Source organism: Kogia breviceps, chromosome 19 (assembly GCF_026419965.1).
Source record: "Kogia breviceps isolate mKogBre1 chromosome 19, mKogBre1 haplotype 1, whole genome shotgun sequence".
Lineage (NCBI taxonomy): Eukaryota > Metazoa > Chordata > Mammalia > Artiodactyla > Physeteridae > Kogia > Kogia breviceps.
This window is the reverse complement of record NC_081328.1, coordinates 36,729,347-36,746,041: the sequence shown is the minus strand read 5'-3', so window position 1 is coordinate 36,746,041 and position 16,695 is coordinate 36,729,347. Positions and strand designations below refer to the sequence as shown.

The 16,695-nt window shown below is 50.8% G+C and overlaps 1 protein-coding gene across 5 annotated transcripts in view; it reads left to right on the top strand.

Moving 5' to 3' along the window:
• The window catches only part of SRCIN1 (SRC kinase signaling inhibitor 1), a 68,679-nt gene extending 59,743 nt beyond the window's left edge, over positions 1–8,936 (top strand). For all 5 annotated transcript variants that reach the window (XM_067020619.1, XM_067020616.1, XM_067020618.1 and 2 more), the window contains one exon: positions 5,529–8,936. In XM_067020619.1, coding sequence (XP_066876720.1) covers positions 5,529–5,663 — 135 coding nt within the window. In that variant the 3' untranslated portion in view covers positions 5,664–8,936. The remainder of the gene's footprint in view (positions 1–5,528) is intronic.
• The last annotated feature ends 7,759 nt before the right edge of the window (positions 8,937–16,695 follow it).

The window sequence follows — 16,695 nt, the reverse complement described above, 5'->3', positions numbered from 1 at the left end:
AAGCATCTTCTCCCTAATGAAGTATTACACGTTCTTTGCAGAAATGTTTTAAAGTAAAGAAATGTTACAAAGCAGCAGGGGAAAAAAATTACCCTGTGCCTCGGTACCCCAATGCGTGCCCTTCTAAGGTTTCCCTGCAACTTCTGTGACCCCTAACCTATCTTCCCAGACCTGCGGGGTGGGAGGGTTGTTTGTAAAACGCGGATTTGATTTTATCACTCCCCCAGCATACCACCCGTGCCCTCCAGCCCTGGGTAAGAAAATCAAAACTCCCTCACTGGCCGCCCTGGCACTTCCTGACCAACCTCGGCTCCCTCAGCCCAGTCCTCCCTGCCCACCCCACCCCCCAGCCCCTCCATTTGCTCCAGTCGCCCATATCACCTGGCCCTCCATCCTCAGGCCAGGGCACCCTTCCATCCCAGCTCTGTCTGGGACCTGGTCAAAGTCCTCTGCCTTCTGCAGGCTCTTTCCTCATCTGTACAATGGGGACAAAAACCCAGAGGCAGGCTTCTGAGTTCATGTAATATGATACCGTGTGTGGGAGAGAGCTTCGAAAGCCACGGAGCGCTCTCCAAAGGGAAGGGGTCACCACCATGCTTGGCTGCACTGTACCTTTGTCAGGGCCAAGGGCTGGACAGAGGCCTCTCCTTCATCTCGTGGTTCTGACACTAGGAGCTCGAAGTTGCCTTGACAGTGATGAGGGGGAGGGGAATAGAAGTGCCAGGACCAGACAGAAATCGGGGTGGAGGAGTGGAGAAAGTTCCGAGAGGGGGTGCCACAGTGCCTGATACCACAGAGAAATCAGAGGAAATGATTGAGGAAAAGCTCTTGGATGTTGTGCTCAAGATTCAGGGGTGGTATGAGAGCCAGATTCCCAGGGGACAAGGATCAAGGGCTTGGTGCAGGCATGAAACTTTAGACACCCCCTCTTCTACTAGGGCTAAGCAACTGTTGGACGCCTAGTGTATCTCCTCCATTGGTTCCAGCGAAGAGACTGTAATGAAGAGACCAGCAGGAGATGCTGAGGCACCCAGGGACCAGTGAGAGCAGGAAGCTGGACCTCCCTGGGGAGAGGGGTCTGGGGACATAGGGTTTAGGGAGTCCTGTGAGAGCTGGACAGTAGGTGCTATAGTTATGGAGGGCACAGCATGCCAGCGACATGGCACCAAGTGGGGAGGGAGTAAGGAAGAAACGTTACCCCCTCTCTCTTTCCGCCCTGTCATAATCCCCAGTGGGCAAACCCAGCCAAGCCAGCCAGCCAAGGCATGGCGGGGTCAGCCAACCAGGGTGCAGAGCAGGGCAGAAATCAGATCTGGGGATGGAGAGGCAAAGAGAAAATAGCACCCCTCTTCTGTACCAATTTTAAGTATCTTATTTAATCCTCGTAACTTTATGTCTTTTTAAAAAATTAATTAATTCATTTATTTTTTATTTTTGGCTGAGTTGGGTCTTCGTTTCTGTGCGAGGGCTTTTCTCTAGTTGCGGCGAGCGGGGGCCACTCTTCATCGCGGCGCGCGGGCCTCTCACTGTCGTGGCCTCTCTTGTTGCGGAGCACAGGCTCCAGACGCGCAGGCTCAGTTAGTTGTGGCTCACGGGCCCAGTTGCTCCGTGGCATGTGGGATCTTCCCAGACCAGGGCTCCAACCCGTGTCCCCTGCATTGTCAGGCGAATTCTCAACCACTGTGCCACCGGGGAAGCCCACAACTTTACATCTTTAAAAATCTGTGCATTAACCCCTTTATCACTGCTACAACCCTACAGCACCTAGAACAGTACTTGGCACACATAGGCACTCAGTAAATATTTGTTGGTTAGGTGAATGAATGGATGAATGAATGAATGAATTTGCCACTGATCAGGCCCAATCCAGATGGAACTAGACAATGCAGACTTGAAATGTTAATATGCTAATTATATAATAATAATAATAGGTACCATTTGTTGTCTGCATCCTGAGTGCAGGCACTGGGCCTCGTGCTCTGCGTGCATCGTCTCACGTGATTCTGGTGCCGTAGGTGCTGTTATCCCTGCTTTGCAAGTAACGACATGAAGACCCAGAGAGATACCTGCCTAAGGTCACACGGTTAGGAACTGGCAAAGCTGGGACTCAAACCCAGGTCTGCCAGATACAAATCCTGCTTGTCCTAATGCTGGATTCTACTGCTTTGCTGGGAAGCATAACTCCGTGGGTGCCGCCATCCCTTGGGGAGACGGCACTTGTGATGGCAACGCTGTGGACAGAAACATTAGGGGAACAATGGTGGGCCTCACACATAGCAGTCTAAGCGGTTTTAGCTGCACCTAACAGAAACTCCAAAATGGCTTAAACGACGAGGAAAGGTATTAGCTAATGAAACAAGAAGCAGGGAGGTTCCAGGGTTGGGGAATTCAGCAGCTCATGGACATCAAGACCTGGGTCCCTTCCGTATTTCTGTTCTGTTGGCCCATCATCCCACCCCACCCGAACACGTCTGCCTTCATTCCAGAGCTCCTAGGCACACAGATCATTTTAGGAGCAGGAGAACCTTCCCCAGAGGCCCCCAACTGACCTCCCCTCTCTTCTCATTGCCTGTCTCTAGATCAGTCACTGGCTAGGAGAAGGGAACGGCTTGAATTGCCGTAGGTTTTATCAGGACCCATTCCCCTTGGGCTGGGGGAAGCCCCACCTCTTCTGCCAGCCCAGTGTCTGATTCAGGCAAATAGCTATAGGAGGAAGGGCATATGGGCAGGAGGAGGCGGCCCTGGGAACGGCCCTGGAGGAGTCGCCAATAGGGTTGGAAGCATCAAGATGACCTACGCTTGTGGGGAAATCTATGCCTCGTAGCCCGGAGGGACAGGTCAGCAGACTCGGGGCGCAGAGAGGGGGGCTAGACTCTGACCCACAGGAAGAGGAGGGGTGTGGGGTTCAGCCCTTTGGGTCTGGCTAACGGTTCCAGTCTCCCCCAGCTAAAGCTGACCATCTATGACGTTTCTGCCTGTCACAAAGGTGACAAAGCTCTGTTTCTCTGGACATAATTAAGAGCAATGGGGGGAGGACTGGCCGGTGACAGAAGCAACGAGAGCCTTCAGAGACAGCAGCTGTGCCAGCTGAGAACTCTGAGCAGCACAGGACATGGTCACTGGACACAGTTGGACATGCTCCCTCAGCTTCAGAAAAGTGGGTTTTGGACACCGCTGCAGCCAGTCTCCTGGGAGGGAAGATGGCCTGAGAAGTTGTTACAAAACAAATGCTCACAGAGCAAGTATAAGAGGTCTCCATGCAGAAGGGGGGTATCCACGTAAGCCGGTGAACGCTGGTGCTTGCTGACGTTTAAAGGCCTTGCACCAGCTGTAGGAGAAGGGGGACATCGCCTAGGCGAGGACACATCACCTGAGTGAATGCAGGAGTCAGGTGGCACAAGCCAGAAGGCGGGTGGGTGTTCCAAAGACCAAAGCTCGGAGTAGACCGAGGCTCTTGACAAATGCTAAAGGGAAGGAATGGAAAAAGCTTTTAACTAGAGAGGCGAGCTGAGACCAAAGAGGACAGCCAGGAGGGAACCAACAGCTGGCTTGGGACACAGTGGGATGTGAAGGGACACAGGAGAAAGCGGATGTGCTCTGCTTCCACCTGGCTTTGGGAGAGAGAACTCTAAACTGGAAATGATGGGTGGGGAGGGGTGGGACTGGAGCCCAAAGTAAGTGATAAGGGAGGAAGAGAGCTCTTGGTTGTCTTTATTTTTTTTAATTGTTTTTTTAAATTAATTAATTTCTATTTTTGGCTGCGTTGGGTCTTCGTAGCTGCACACGGGCTTTCTCTAGTTGCAGCGAGCGGGGGCTTCTCTTGTTGCGGAGCACGAGCTCTAGGTTTGCGGGCTTCAGTAGTTGTGGCACGCAGGCTCAGTAGTTGTGGCACGCAGGCTCAGTGGTTGTGGCGCACAGGCTTAGTTGCTCCACGGCATGTGGGATCTTCCCAGACCAGGGCTTGAACCCGTGTCCCCTCCATTGGCAGGCGGATTCTTAACCACTGCGCCAACAGGGAAGTCCCCTCTAGGTTGTCTTTAAATGAGTCTGTCTCCAGGCCCGGGTACCCGGACCCTGCGAACACAGGCCATGCCTGGCACGTGGCACTCGGCAAAGGGCTGAGTGGTTGTTAGGATGTGGGGCTGTGGGCCTGGAACCCCTCTGAGTAAGGAATGAGCAGCCAGTCACAACGAGAGGAGTGAGAAGACCCAAACGGGGAACTCTTGCCTAGATTTTCAGAAAGGGGAAAATGTAGACCTCAGACTGCAGTGTGGTGAGCATAACCCAGAGATGGATTGCTGTGCACGTGTGGAAGAAGAAATGTGACCAGTAACCTCAAGGGTGGGTTCACTGTCAGCCGGTCAGGTACATACGGTCTCCGTGGTTCCCTTCCAGGCTGCGGGAGGCCCCGTCTGGGTTTCCCCCTGCGAAGCATCGGATAGAGGCTGCCCAGCAGCTGGGTGAGAATGTAGGTCGGGGAGAGAGGGCATGGCCGTGCCCACGCCTGGCCTGCAGGAGGCCTCTGTCAGTGTGCCACAGCACTCTGCTTCTGGTCCTAATCCCTTCTGTCTGTTTTCACCAGGATGGGTCGGTAGCTACGCGAGGCCAGGAGGGACAGTGGATACAACTACAGAGAGAAAACCTGGTCCGTGTTGCCCTAGTCGAGTGATCTCAGAGTTCTGTGCCTCAGGATCACGTGGGGTTCCTGCCTAAAATGCAGATTCCTGAGCTCACCCTAGAGATGGACCCTGGGGCGGGGCCCTGGAGTCTGCATTTGCGACAGGCCGTCCCCTCCAGGACCAGTGTAAATGCAAGGGGTCTGCTGGAGGTGAGGAGGGGGCGCGGCTGTTTCTGTCAGAGGTGACCCGTGAGTGCCGGACATGTCATGAGGGGGTGACCTCCCATTACCCACAAGGCACAGCTCAGAGCTGGAGGAACACTTGCGGGGCAGGAGGCGGCGGGGGGAGGGTCTTTAAAGAAGCGCCCCCCAGGAGGACAAGCTCATTCCTCAGTTGCCCATGTAAGACCTGCTGAGGCTGGAAGGGGCCCTGACTGGGCTGCTGGCTGGTTGGGCTGTACTCCCGGCCTGGGCTGCCCCCCTCCCGCCTCCCCTTTGACAGCTAACTTTTCACCTCTTCCTCCCTTCTCCTGCCCTCTCCCTCCTCCCCACCCCGTCTGTTCCTGGTCCTGTCCTGGTCCCCATCCTGGCCCTGGGTTGCCCTCCCTTGTGCTTCTCTGGTCTCTCTCTCCTGCCTTCTCTCTCTCCTATCAGTAACCGTGGACCTCCCCTCCCACCCCAGGTCCTCTGTTCCAACCCCGTGCCCCCTTTCTGCCCCTGCTGTGGCCCTCCCTCCTCCCCTGCCTCAGGGGACCACTCACTCTCTCCAGATCCTCCTCTGATTTCGACTGTTTGCAGTTAATTTTCTCTTGGATTTGTGGAGATTTTTCACTTTTTAAAACTGTAACTGGGGGCCAGCACGAAGGCTCCCCTTCCTCTCTCTGACCCCTGACCTCTGTTTTTGTTCCAGGCCACTAAACCGTCTAAAGAGATGAGCGGGTCGAATGAGACCTCAAGCCCAGTCTCAGAAAAGCCCTCGGCTTCCAGAACCTCCATCCCCGTATTGACTTCCTTTGGGGCGAGGAATTCTTCCATCTCCTTCTAGAAACTCCCTTACCCCCCACCCCCGCCTGCCCCCTCCCTCCTCCCTGCCATTTCTCCCCTCAGCTTCCCTTCATCTCCACCCCACCCCGACACCATTCTCCAGACCCCCTGAAGGGGGCCTGTCCTCAGCTCTCTCTGCCATCCCCTGTTGGTGTTTTTGGTTTTTTTAATGATTCACTTTTAATTATCTTTTTTTTTTTTAAAAAAAAAAAAAAAAAAAAAAAAGAAGAAAAAGCAAACCAGTAAAACTAAAAACCAAAACATGACACCTTCCCTTGATTTCCTGTTCCACAATGGCACACTTGCTGTCCTCATGCCTCCTTTTCTCTTTCCCCACTTGCCCTCCCAAGTCCCTCCTGAAGTTCCTGCACCCCTGCCCCACCTCCTCGTCTCCCACACACTCCTCTCCAGAGCACTCCAAACAAACTCTGCGCAGTGGAGACTTGGAGCAGCCAGACACCCCCTCTCCCCTTCCTCGGAAGCCTTCCTGGAGGAAAACCTGGACATTGGACCAACCCCAAAATCAGGCGGGAAAATAGGACGTAGGGAGACTTTGGCCCTGGAGGCGCCCCACCTGTCCAACCTCGGGATGTGACTCAACGCCGCTGCTTCTCTGCTCCCGTCCACTCATGCCCGGGTGGGCCTGGAGTCGAGACAAGACGGGCTGGAGAGGGAGGCCAGAGGTGGAGGGGCCTCAGGGTGGTGTGAGGCCGTGGAATCTGTGTGTCCTCGGAGAGGAGCTGGCTTTCCTCACCACCTTCCTGCGGTGAGGAGCTGCCTGGCTGGCGCTGGTGGGAGGAAGGGGCACCTTTGGACTGCTGGTGGTGGGTGGTGGGTTGAGCAGACAGCCTGACACTGGGGACACTGCCCTTGGAGAGGGCAGCCCCGAGGAGGGGTATTTGGTACTTTTAGTTTCCTGATTTAGCACTTTAAGTGACATTAACTTATTTAACGGGGGTGGGGTGGGCAAGAATGAAGGGCCTATAGCAAATTAGATTTTGAGGCCCAGAGGGTGGGGAGGGGCTGGTTGTGAGGCAAGTGGGGGGAATAGAGAGGGGATTCGTGGGGGGCAGCGAGGACAGCTCTGACCCCACAGGTGGGGTGACTTGACCTTCAACCATCCTCTTTGAGATTTGAGGGTTTTCAGGGAAGGGCTGGGGACCCCTGGTGAGATCCTCGAGGGTCCCTGAAGCCTGATCAGCCAGCCAGCACCCCCTCAACCTGTGGGCGCCTGCTTTGCAGAGGCTGTGGGCAGTGAGGCTTTCTTTTAGTGGGGTCCTGAGAAGGAGCGGGAGAGACCAGTTTTGGCTCTTAGCCCCACTCCCCCTAGGGCACAGTGAGAGGCCCACCGGGAGAGTACGTGGATGGGGGAGGAGGAGGAAGACGGAGTGGGGTCCCCAGGGAGCAGGATTCCTATTTGGAGCACAAAGTGGGGTAAGCACAGGGGAGGGGGTGTTGGGGTTAGTCTTCCCGAGTAAGCACAGAAAGAAGGAGCCATCGAAGGGGCAGAACCTCCTAGACCCCGGAGCCTGGCGTTTGGGAGGAGCCAGGGGGAGCTGTTGAGGGTTGGGGCAGGAGGGGGAATTGGGTTGTGTTCCTTCATTTCTTTCTTTTTCTGTTGTTTTTGTTGGCTCATCCTTGTTTTCTAGCTTTGGATCATTTTTGTACAAAGGCAAGCAAGCCTTTTTGAAAAATAACAAAAGAAGAGGTAAAAAAAAATCCGTCCTAAAAAAAAAAAAAACCCCTGGAAAATAGAAAAAAAAAAAAAAAGGGACCTCATAAATGATGCAATTACTTTTAATTGCAGGCAACTCTTTACATTTAAGTGAAGTGTCTTAACATTTTATATTGTTTTAAAAATATATTTACATATTATATATATATATAATATACGTAATATAAATATATATAAATATTTAAAAAAGAAAAAAAAAAAAAGAAAACCACGGCACTCTCTCCCTGGCCGCTGTTTTGGCAGGGGAGGGGGCTAGAGGGTGGGCACATTGGCCTGGCTTCTGTGGTCCAGTGAAATGGTTTGGTTTGATTCGGCTGTACAGAGACACCCTGACTTGGGAGGGAAGTGGGGAGTGGTGCCCCCTCCTCCCTCCACTCCATTACTCTCTGCTTGCTACTTTTTCCCTTGCCGCACCTCCCACCCTCAACCCTGTGCCCTGACCGTTTGCCCCACCGTCATTGTCCTGAGTTGACTGTCTCTTGGGGGTGGGCGGGGAGGAAGGGCGTGTCCATCCACAAGGGAGCAAATGGAGGGAGTCCTGTGCCCCACCCCACCCACTCACGTGGAGCCCAGTGGAATTTGCATCTTTCATTTTGGTGCCTGCACATTTACAGGAGGAGTTGTACGGAGCCTCTGTGTGTGTGTGTGTGTGTGTGTGTGTGTGTGTGTGTGTGTATCCACTGGCACAAGTCCATTCACCAGTGTGCGGAGGGAAGGAAGCCTGAGCGTGCGCAGGCGTGACCTCCCACACGTGCGCAGGGAGGCGTGCACACAGCGGTGCATGTAACGGGCCTGGGCATTGGCATGTGCCCACCTGCACATTGATGTGGAGGAGCTTGGCTTGTGAGAACGCGTGTAATGTGTGACCTGTATGTGTGTGGACAGAAGGGTGTACGTGGAGGGGCGTGTGAGCTGCGCATGCACGTGCACATGTGTGTAGACCCCGCGTGTGGGAGCGCTTGTGTGTATGGTCCCTCGTCCCTGCACCACTCGCTCCGGCTCCCCTCCCAAGCCCCCAGCCCCTGGGCCCTCTCAAAGCCCCCAGCACGTCAAGGCCCCCCAGCTGCATGCTCCTCGCTGCTCTGTCCATCAGTGTGTGCTTGACCAAGAGAAAACCAAGACGTCTGGGGGAACCCCTGTAGCTGGTCCCCCCAGCCCCTGCCCACTGTGCTGTGTTACTCGCATGGGGGGTTTCCCTCCCGCCCCTTCCACAATATGCTGTTTCCCCAGGAGCCTCAGGCCCGAGGCTCTGAGAGGGGTCCCAGGTGGGACCCCCCAGGGCGAGTCCGGCTCCACACCCCGCCCTGTCCACCCTGTAGGGCCCGTGTTGGTGTAGCAGTGATGGCTTCTGTGGATATTCTGTGACCTCTGTCAGTGTAACTTGACAATTTCTAAATGGAAAAGGGTTGCTGTGTTTTCTCTGTCTCTCTTTTTTAATGTCCCTTTTCTTCTCCCACTTTCCTGCTCTCTTTCCTTTTCGGTTTTTCTAGCCGAGTGTTTGGGGCTTAAATAAAACTTGTTTCTTTTTCCTCTCCTGAATCTCCTTCCTAGAGGCTGCTGTCTCATTATTTCTCATCTTCATCCTAGAAGGTGCTGGGGTGGGTGGGATGGAGGATGGGGAATCCCTGGTAGCCACTGCCCTCAGCTGAGCGGGCAGAGCGCGGAAAAGAGAGGGGCCGAAACAGGAGCCCTGGGGCTGCTGCTGCCTGCAAGAGCCCGTGAGAACCAACCTCATCCAGATGCTGGAGAAGAGCACCGCTAACTGACGGGGCGCCGGCTCTCCACCATCAGCGAAGAAGGTACTGGCGTCACTTACACCTGCAAGTGACAAAGCCAGAGGCATTAGGCGTCTTGCCCAGAGTGACACAACTAGTTGGATGCAGAGTCAGAATTGGAGTCCAGCTCTGCCCGACTCCAAACCCAATGCTTTCCCCCAAAGCCAAGTCGGGTCTGCTTACCTCCAGCAGCCCCCTGGATCGGGTCTTGGCCTCCTGCCCTTTGGGTGGGATGACCCTTTAATGGTATCCACCCATCCTATCAAGAACATCAGCTTTCAAACTTTTTTAAAACTGTAGCTCACAGTAAGAAACCCATTTTAGGGATTTACCTGGTGGTCCGGTAGTTAAGACTCCGCACTTCTGTTGCAGGGGGCGCGGGTTCGATCCCTGGTTGGGGAACTAAGATCCCACATACCATGTGGCACAGCCAAAAAAAAAAGAAAGAAATCCATTTTACACCTCGATGATTTAGACATGTCCACACACAAACACCCATGTATTTAGTAAAACAGCGCCTACTATATACAATGTACTCTGCTATTTTCTGTTAGAGCCTAAACATTTGGTGACAACCCACTGAATTGGGTTCAATGACCCTTGAATGGGTCAGAACCTACAGTTTGAAAAATACTTGCCTGAAGATTTAGCCCCAATCACGCTGCATCTCTGCTTTGTCCTTCTCAAAGGCCTACTGACTCCACTTACTCCATGGTTGCCTATGAAATTAAAAGACCCCTGAGAGGAGATTTACCCTCGATTCTGGTTGGGTGGGAGCCCTGGACCCTGGCCCTGTAGCCAGTGAGCTGCCTGGCCCCTTCCAAGGCTACCACATCAGAGTCTAGCCTGCCCCGCCATCGAGTGGGCCAGATGTCCTGCTCGGGTTTTTCTGGTTTTCCTGGAATTCTAAAGGCTGTGCCACTGTCCCAGCATGTTCCAAGGGTCCTTGAGGCTGTCCTTCCAGGCATTATCCAGCTTGGCTGAGACCTGGGGTATTATTGGGTCTCCTCTACCCCCGCCTCCCGCAAACCATCCCTTCCATCCCATGAGGTAACGTCAGTGGCCTACGCCACCCTCTTCCAGGCCTCACTGGAGGCTGAGGTGAGGATGTGCTCGCTGTCTGCAGGCAATGCCCCACTCCATGGGTGACCCACTTACCAAGCAGCCCTTCAGACTCTCAGCCAGACCTCACCCCTTTTGTCCCTTTTTAAATGTTAGCAGATCTTGCCTTCTTTCTCCCACTCTATTCCCAGAAAGCTGGGCCAGTAGCCAAAACCCCCTCATCTTCTAGAATCACCTCAGTCACTGACAGTTCAAGATCAAGTAATAAATGGGCCCATCAATGCATGGCAGGAATTATACCAGGCACTTCATTCGTCCTTCAAATGCCTCCGGACTGTCTCCTCCTTGCCGGCGCTGCTCGTTGACTCACTGGGACTATGGCTGAGCGCTTAGGAGGGGACTCAGCCAAAACACAAATACCTGAGCAAAATCGAGGCAGACGGTGAGTCGTGCCCCAGGGAAGCAGGCGTGCAACAGCTGTGGCCTTGAGTAATGGGGACCACTTCAGAGAGCGCTTCCAGGCCCTGAGGTCACATTTGAGGGGAGATCTTCCGAATGGACAGGGGTGGCTGTATGGGAGCTGGTGGCTGAGTGTCCCACACAGAAGGCCCTGAGATGGGAAGTCATCTGTGGGTTCTAGAACATGAATGAAACCCAAGGAAATTGAGAAGGGGAAAGGGGGCACGACATGACATGGAAGTGTGAGCAAAGCCCCATCAAAGGGGTCTTGGGTGAATGTGGTGAGGAAGGTGGATTTCTTTTCAGAGCCGTTGAACCAATAGGAGGGTTTTAAGTCAGAAAGTGATGTGATTTGATGCTGTTTCAGAAGTTACCTGTGGCTGTGGCCTGATGAGATGGGGCGAGGGCAGGGCAGGAGTGAGAGCAGGGCTGTTATTTAGGGGCAGGTACAGATGACGGCTCCCTGGACTCACTCAGAGCAAACAGTCTGAGGGCTGAGGGAGGGAAACTGAATCTCAGAGACTTTGTAGCTACAAAGTGATGGAGCTAGGACTTAAACCCATGACTTCTCTCTCCCAATAGCCATGCTTTCTTAGTGCTTTATATACTCATCACTACACTTATTAAGTGTTCATTTAATCTTCATCACGTGGGCTATTGGTATTATTACCTCCAGTCTACTGATGGGGAGAGTGACTGAGTAAAGGATTTGACTGACCTCGGGTTAGCCTCAGAGCCGGATCCTAATTCATAGGAGAAAAGGGGCTGCCTTACAAATAGAAACCTGGGAAACCCCCATCTTCTCTCCCTCACTGCACATCTCTGAGTCCTCTGGGTGTGTTCTTCCTCTTTGACCTCTGAGTGGCTTAAGCGATCCTGGAGCTCACAGGGCAGCTGAGCACCACCCACAGTGCTGGGGCCCTGGGCATGAGGCCACCATGCCCATTAGCTGACACGGGCTCCCTTGACACTCGCTGATGCCAAATGATTGACAGCGCTCATAATGACACCTGGCAGGAAGCTCCATCCCATTCCCCTGGCCACAGTGCCAGAAATTTCACCCAAAATCCACAGACTCTCCGTTTCAGCTCAGGCCTCCATCATGCCCACGTCAAGGAAAAATCGTTATTCCTCTTAGTTCAACGCAAAAAGATTTCGAGTTTTCCAAAAAAATGTCTCCTGTGAAATATATGTCTATCCTTATGCCAGTACCACGTGTCTTGATTGGTAGTAAGTTTTGAAATTGGGAGCTTTCAACTTTGTTTTCTTTTTCGAGATTGTTTTGGCTGTTCTGGGTCCCTTGCATTTCCATAGGACTTTTAGGATCGGCTTGTCCATTTCTGCCAAAAAGACAAAAAGATGGGATTTTAATGGGGATTTTGTTGAATCTACCATTTTTTTTTTTTTTTTTTTTTGCAGTACGCGGGCCTCTCACTGCTGTGGCCTCTCCCGTTGCAGAGCACAGGATCCGGACACGCAGGCTCAGCGGCCATGGCTCACGGGCCCAGCCGCTCCGCGGCATGTGGGATCTTCCCGGACCTGGGCACGAACTCACGTCCCCTGCATTGGCAGGCAGACTCTCAACCACTGCGCCACCAGGGAAGCCCGAATCTACCATCTTAACAACAAAAGGTCTTCTGCAACATGGAATATCTTTCCATCTATTTAGATCTTTTAAAATTCCTTCCATCAATGTTTTAGTTTTCTTGGTACAAATTTTGCACTTCTTTTGTTAAATTTATTCCTAGGTATTTTATTATTTAAATAGAATTATTTTCTTAATTCCATTTTTTTTTTTTTGCTGTATGCGGGGCTCTCACTGTTGTGGCCTCTCCCGTTGCGGAGCACAGGCTCCGGACGCGCAGGCTCAGCGGCCACGGCTCACGGGCCCAGCCGCTCCGCGGCATGTGGGATCTTCCCGGACCGGGGCACGAACCCGCGTCCCCTGCATCGGCAGGAGGATTCTCAACCACTGCGCCACCAGGGAAGCCCTCCACTCTTTATTATTTCCTTCCTTTGGCTTGCTTTGGGTTTAGTTTGCTCTTCTTTTTCTAGTTTCTTAAGGTGAAAGGTTAGTATATTGACTTGAAATCTTTCTTCTTTTCCAATATGATGTTTACAGCTATAAAGTTCCCTCTAAGCACCACTTTAGCTTCATCCCGTAAGCTTTGATATGTTGTGTTTTTGCTTTCATTCATCTTAAGGTATTTCTAATTTCCCCTGTGATTTCTTATTTGATTCATTGGTTATTTAGTAGTGTGCTTTTATATTTTCACATATTTGTGAACTTCACAAAATCTCCTGTTGCTAACTTCTAATTTAATTCCATTGTGTTTGGAGGACAAACTTTGTATGATGTCAAACCTTTCAAATTTATTGAGGCATGTTTTATGGCCTAGCATTTGGTCTATCCTGAAGAATGTTCCATGTATACTTGAGAAAAATGTTTATTCTGCTGTCGTTGAGTAGAATATTCTTTAGATATCTGTTAGGTCTAGTTGGTGTGTAGTATTGTTCACATTTTCTACTTCCTTGTTGATCTTCTGCCCAGTTATTCTAGCCATTATTATTTTTTATTAATTAATTAATTTTGGGGGGCTGCATTGGGTCTTCACTGCTGTGCACGGGCTTTCTCTAGTTGCAGCGAGCAGGGGCTACTCTTCGTTACAGTGCGCAGGCTTCTCATTGCGGTGGCTTCTCTTGTTGTGGAGCATGGGCTCTAGGTGCACAGGCTTCAGGAGATGTGGCATGCAGGCTCAGTAGTTGTGGCTCACGGGCTCCAGAACACAGGCTCAGTAGTTGTGGCACATGGGATTAGTTTCTCCACAGCATGTGGGATCTTCCTTGACCAGGGCTCTAACCTGTGTCCCCTACATTAGCAGGCAGATTCTAAACCACTGCACCACGAGGGAAGCCCTAGATAGCCATTATTGAAAGTGGCAATCTCCAGCTATTATTTGGGGGGTTTTTGTTTGGGTTTTTTTTTTTTTTTTTTTTGGCTGAGACGCATGGCTTGCGGGATCTTAGTTCCCCAACCAGGGATTGAACCCACACCCTCAGCAGTGAAAGTGTGGAGTCCTAACCACTGGACCACCAGGGAATTTCCTCCAACTAGTATTTGGAATTGTCTACTTTCCCTTCAATTCTGTTAGTTTTTGCTTCAGGTTTTTGTTGTTAGAAGTGTATATATTTATAATCATGTTGTCTTCTTTATAGATTGACCCTTTTATTCTTATAAAATGTCCTTCTTGTCTCTAGTAATGATTTTTGTCTTTAAAACCTATTTTATCTCCTACATGTATAACCACTCTAGCTCTCTTTGGTAACTCTTTTCATCATATCTTTTTCCATTCTTTCACTTTCAACAATTTTTTATCTTTGAATCTCAGGTATATTTTTTGTGAACAACATGTAGTCGGAGCATGTTTTTTAATCTATTCTGCCAATCTCTGCCTTTTGATTAAGGTGTTTACTCCATTTACATTCAATATAATTACTGATAAGGTAGGATTTAAGTCTGCCATTTTGCTTTTCTTTTTAAATATGTCATTTTTTGTTGTTGTTCTTCTAGTCTGTGATTCTTGCCTTTTTTGTGTAAAATAGATATTTTCTAGTGTATCTTTTAAATTCGTGTTTGTTTCATTTACAATATTTTGGGAGAGTTATTTTCTTTTTTATATATAAATTTATTTATTTATTTATTGGCTGCATTGGGCTTTTGTTGCTGGGCGCAGGCTTTCTCTAGTTTCAGCAAGCGGGTAAGTCCTGGGAGAGTTATTTTCTTAGTCGTTGCCCTGGGGATCACAATTAGCATCCTAATTTAAAACAATATAGTTCAGGGACTTCCCTGGTGGTCCAGTGGTTAAGAATCCGCCTTCCAATGCATGGGATGAGGGTTTGATCCCTGGTCGGAGGAATTAAGATCCCACATGCTGCAGGGCAACTAAGCCCGTGCGCCACAACTACTGAGCCTGCATGCTGCAACGGAAGATACGGCATGCCCCAGCAATGATCCCGCATGCCTCAAATAAGACCAGATGCAGCCAAAATATATATATATATATACATATATATAGTTCACATTAATATTAACTTAATTTTCATAGTGTACAAAAACTTTGCTTCATTATAGCTCCATTCCCTCCTGACTCCTTCATGCTATTATTGTCATAAAAATTTGATCTTTATACATGATAAGCCTGTCAACACAGTCTTGTAATTATCACTTAATGCAATTGCCTTTTAAAGACAAAGAGTTAAAGGGGCTTTCCTGGTGGCGCGGTGGTTGAGAGTCTGCCTGCCAATGCAGGGACACGGGTTCGAGCCCTTATCTGGGAAGATCCCACATGCCACAGAGCAACTGGGCCGGTGAGCCACAACTGCTGAGCCTGCGCGTCTGGAGCCTGTGCTCCACAACAAGAGAGGCCGCGATAGTGAGAGGCCCGTGCACCACGATGAAGAGTGGCCCCCGCTCGCCACAACTGGAGAAAGCCCTCGCACAGAAATGAAGACCCAACACAGCCAAAAATAAAAATTAATTAATTAATTAATTTAAATATATATATATACATATATTAAAAAATATATTTCTAAAAAAAGACAAAGAGTTAAAGACAAAAAAAGATTTACAAATAAAAGTGTTTATACTGTCTTTTATAATGCTTAGGTGTTTCCCTTACTGGTGTTCTTTATTTCCTTGTGTGGATTCAAGTTACCATCTAGTGCAGTGGTCCCCAACATTTTTGGCACCAGGGACCGCTTTCATGGAAGACAATTTTTTCACGGACTGGGGCGGGGTTGTGGGGGTGGGGGGGAATGGTTCAGGGTTCAGGCAGTTAACAGAGCAATGGTTCAGGTGGTAATGTGAGCCATGCTGAGCAGCAGATGAAACCACTTGCCTGACTACCGCTCACCTCCTGCTGTGCAGCCTGGTTCCTAACAGGCCACGGACCTGTACTGGGGACTGGGGACCTCTGATCTAGTGTATTTCACTTCAGCTTGCAGGACTCGCTTCAGTATTTCTTATAGGACACGTCTGCTAATGACAAATTCTGTTTTTCTTTACTCTTTGTTTTTGAAGGACACAAGGTTTTGATCCATTCTCATCCAAAACCTACTACAGCTTGAAGGTGGCCCAATTGGCAGTAACCCTGACTTTATGTCTTTTCTCAGGGCTTAGATTTATCCTGGCTTCACCACTTACTAGCTGTGTGACCTTGGACAAGTATGTCACCTCTCCGTGCCTTAGTTTCCTCATATATAAAATGGATATAACAGTGTTGTGGCCAGAGCCCCAACGAGTGCTGGAGGATTCGCTTAGGACATATAAAGCCCTTGGGGCTGGTGTGGGCCCACAATAACACTGGCTCTAGCTCACTGCCCAGCTCCAGGGCTCTTCCCTAGGTTCTCTTTGACAACTGTCATCTGTTTTTCCCACAGGTGGCTACTAGGCTCATCACAGGCAGCCTGGAAGCCAGCAGGGGCAACCATAGAGACACGACATGGAAGGAAGCCCATCCCAGGTTGTAAGGCCTACACATGTGAATAAGACAAAGGGCAAAACCCATACTGTCCTCTTGGGATATCGCCTGGATCTGGAATGCCTATGATAACAGCTGTTCAGGATGGACCCCATCAGTGGCCTGGGCCTTGCCCAAGCCTCCTCTCTGCTCGGCAGCACCTCTGGACCATTCTGAAGTTCCAGACAGACCTGAGGAGGAAGGTGCCCGTGCACCTTCCTGGTCTCTACAGGAAAAGAGGGAACAGGTGCATGAAAATCTCCTGCAGCAATGAGGGTCAGTGCCCGTCCATTTTGTTTCTGTGCCCAGGTCATTGCTCAGGCCAGTCTCCCAAGACACCTATAAGCCACCAGGAAGCAAAGGTTTGTCTCCATTCTGCTACCGCCTGGTCCAGCCCCACTGCCCTCCTTCCGTGGGCCAGGTACCTCACTCTTCCCCCATCCTAGCCCCGTTCTTGCCCTCTCCTCCCTCCAAACAAGTGAG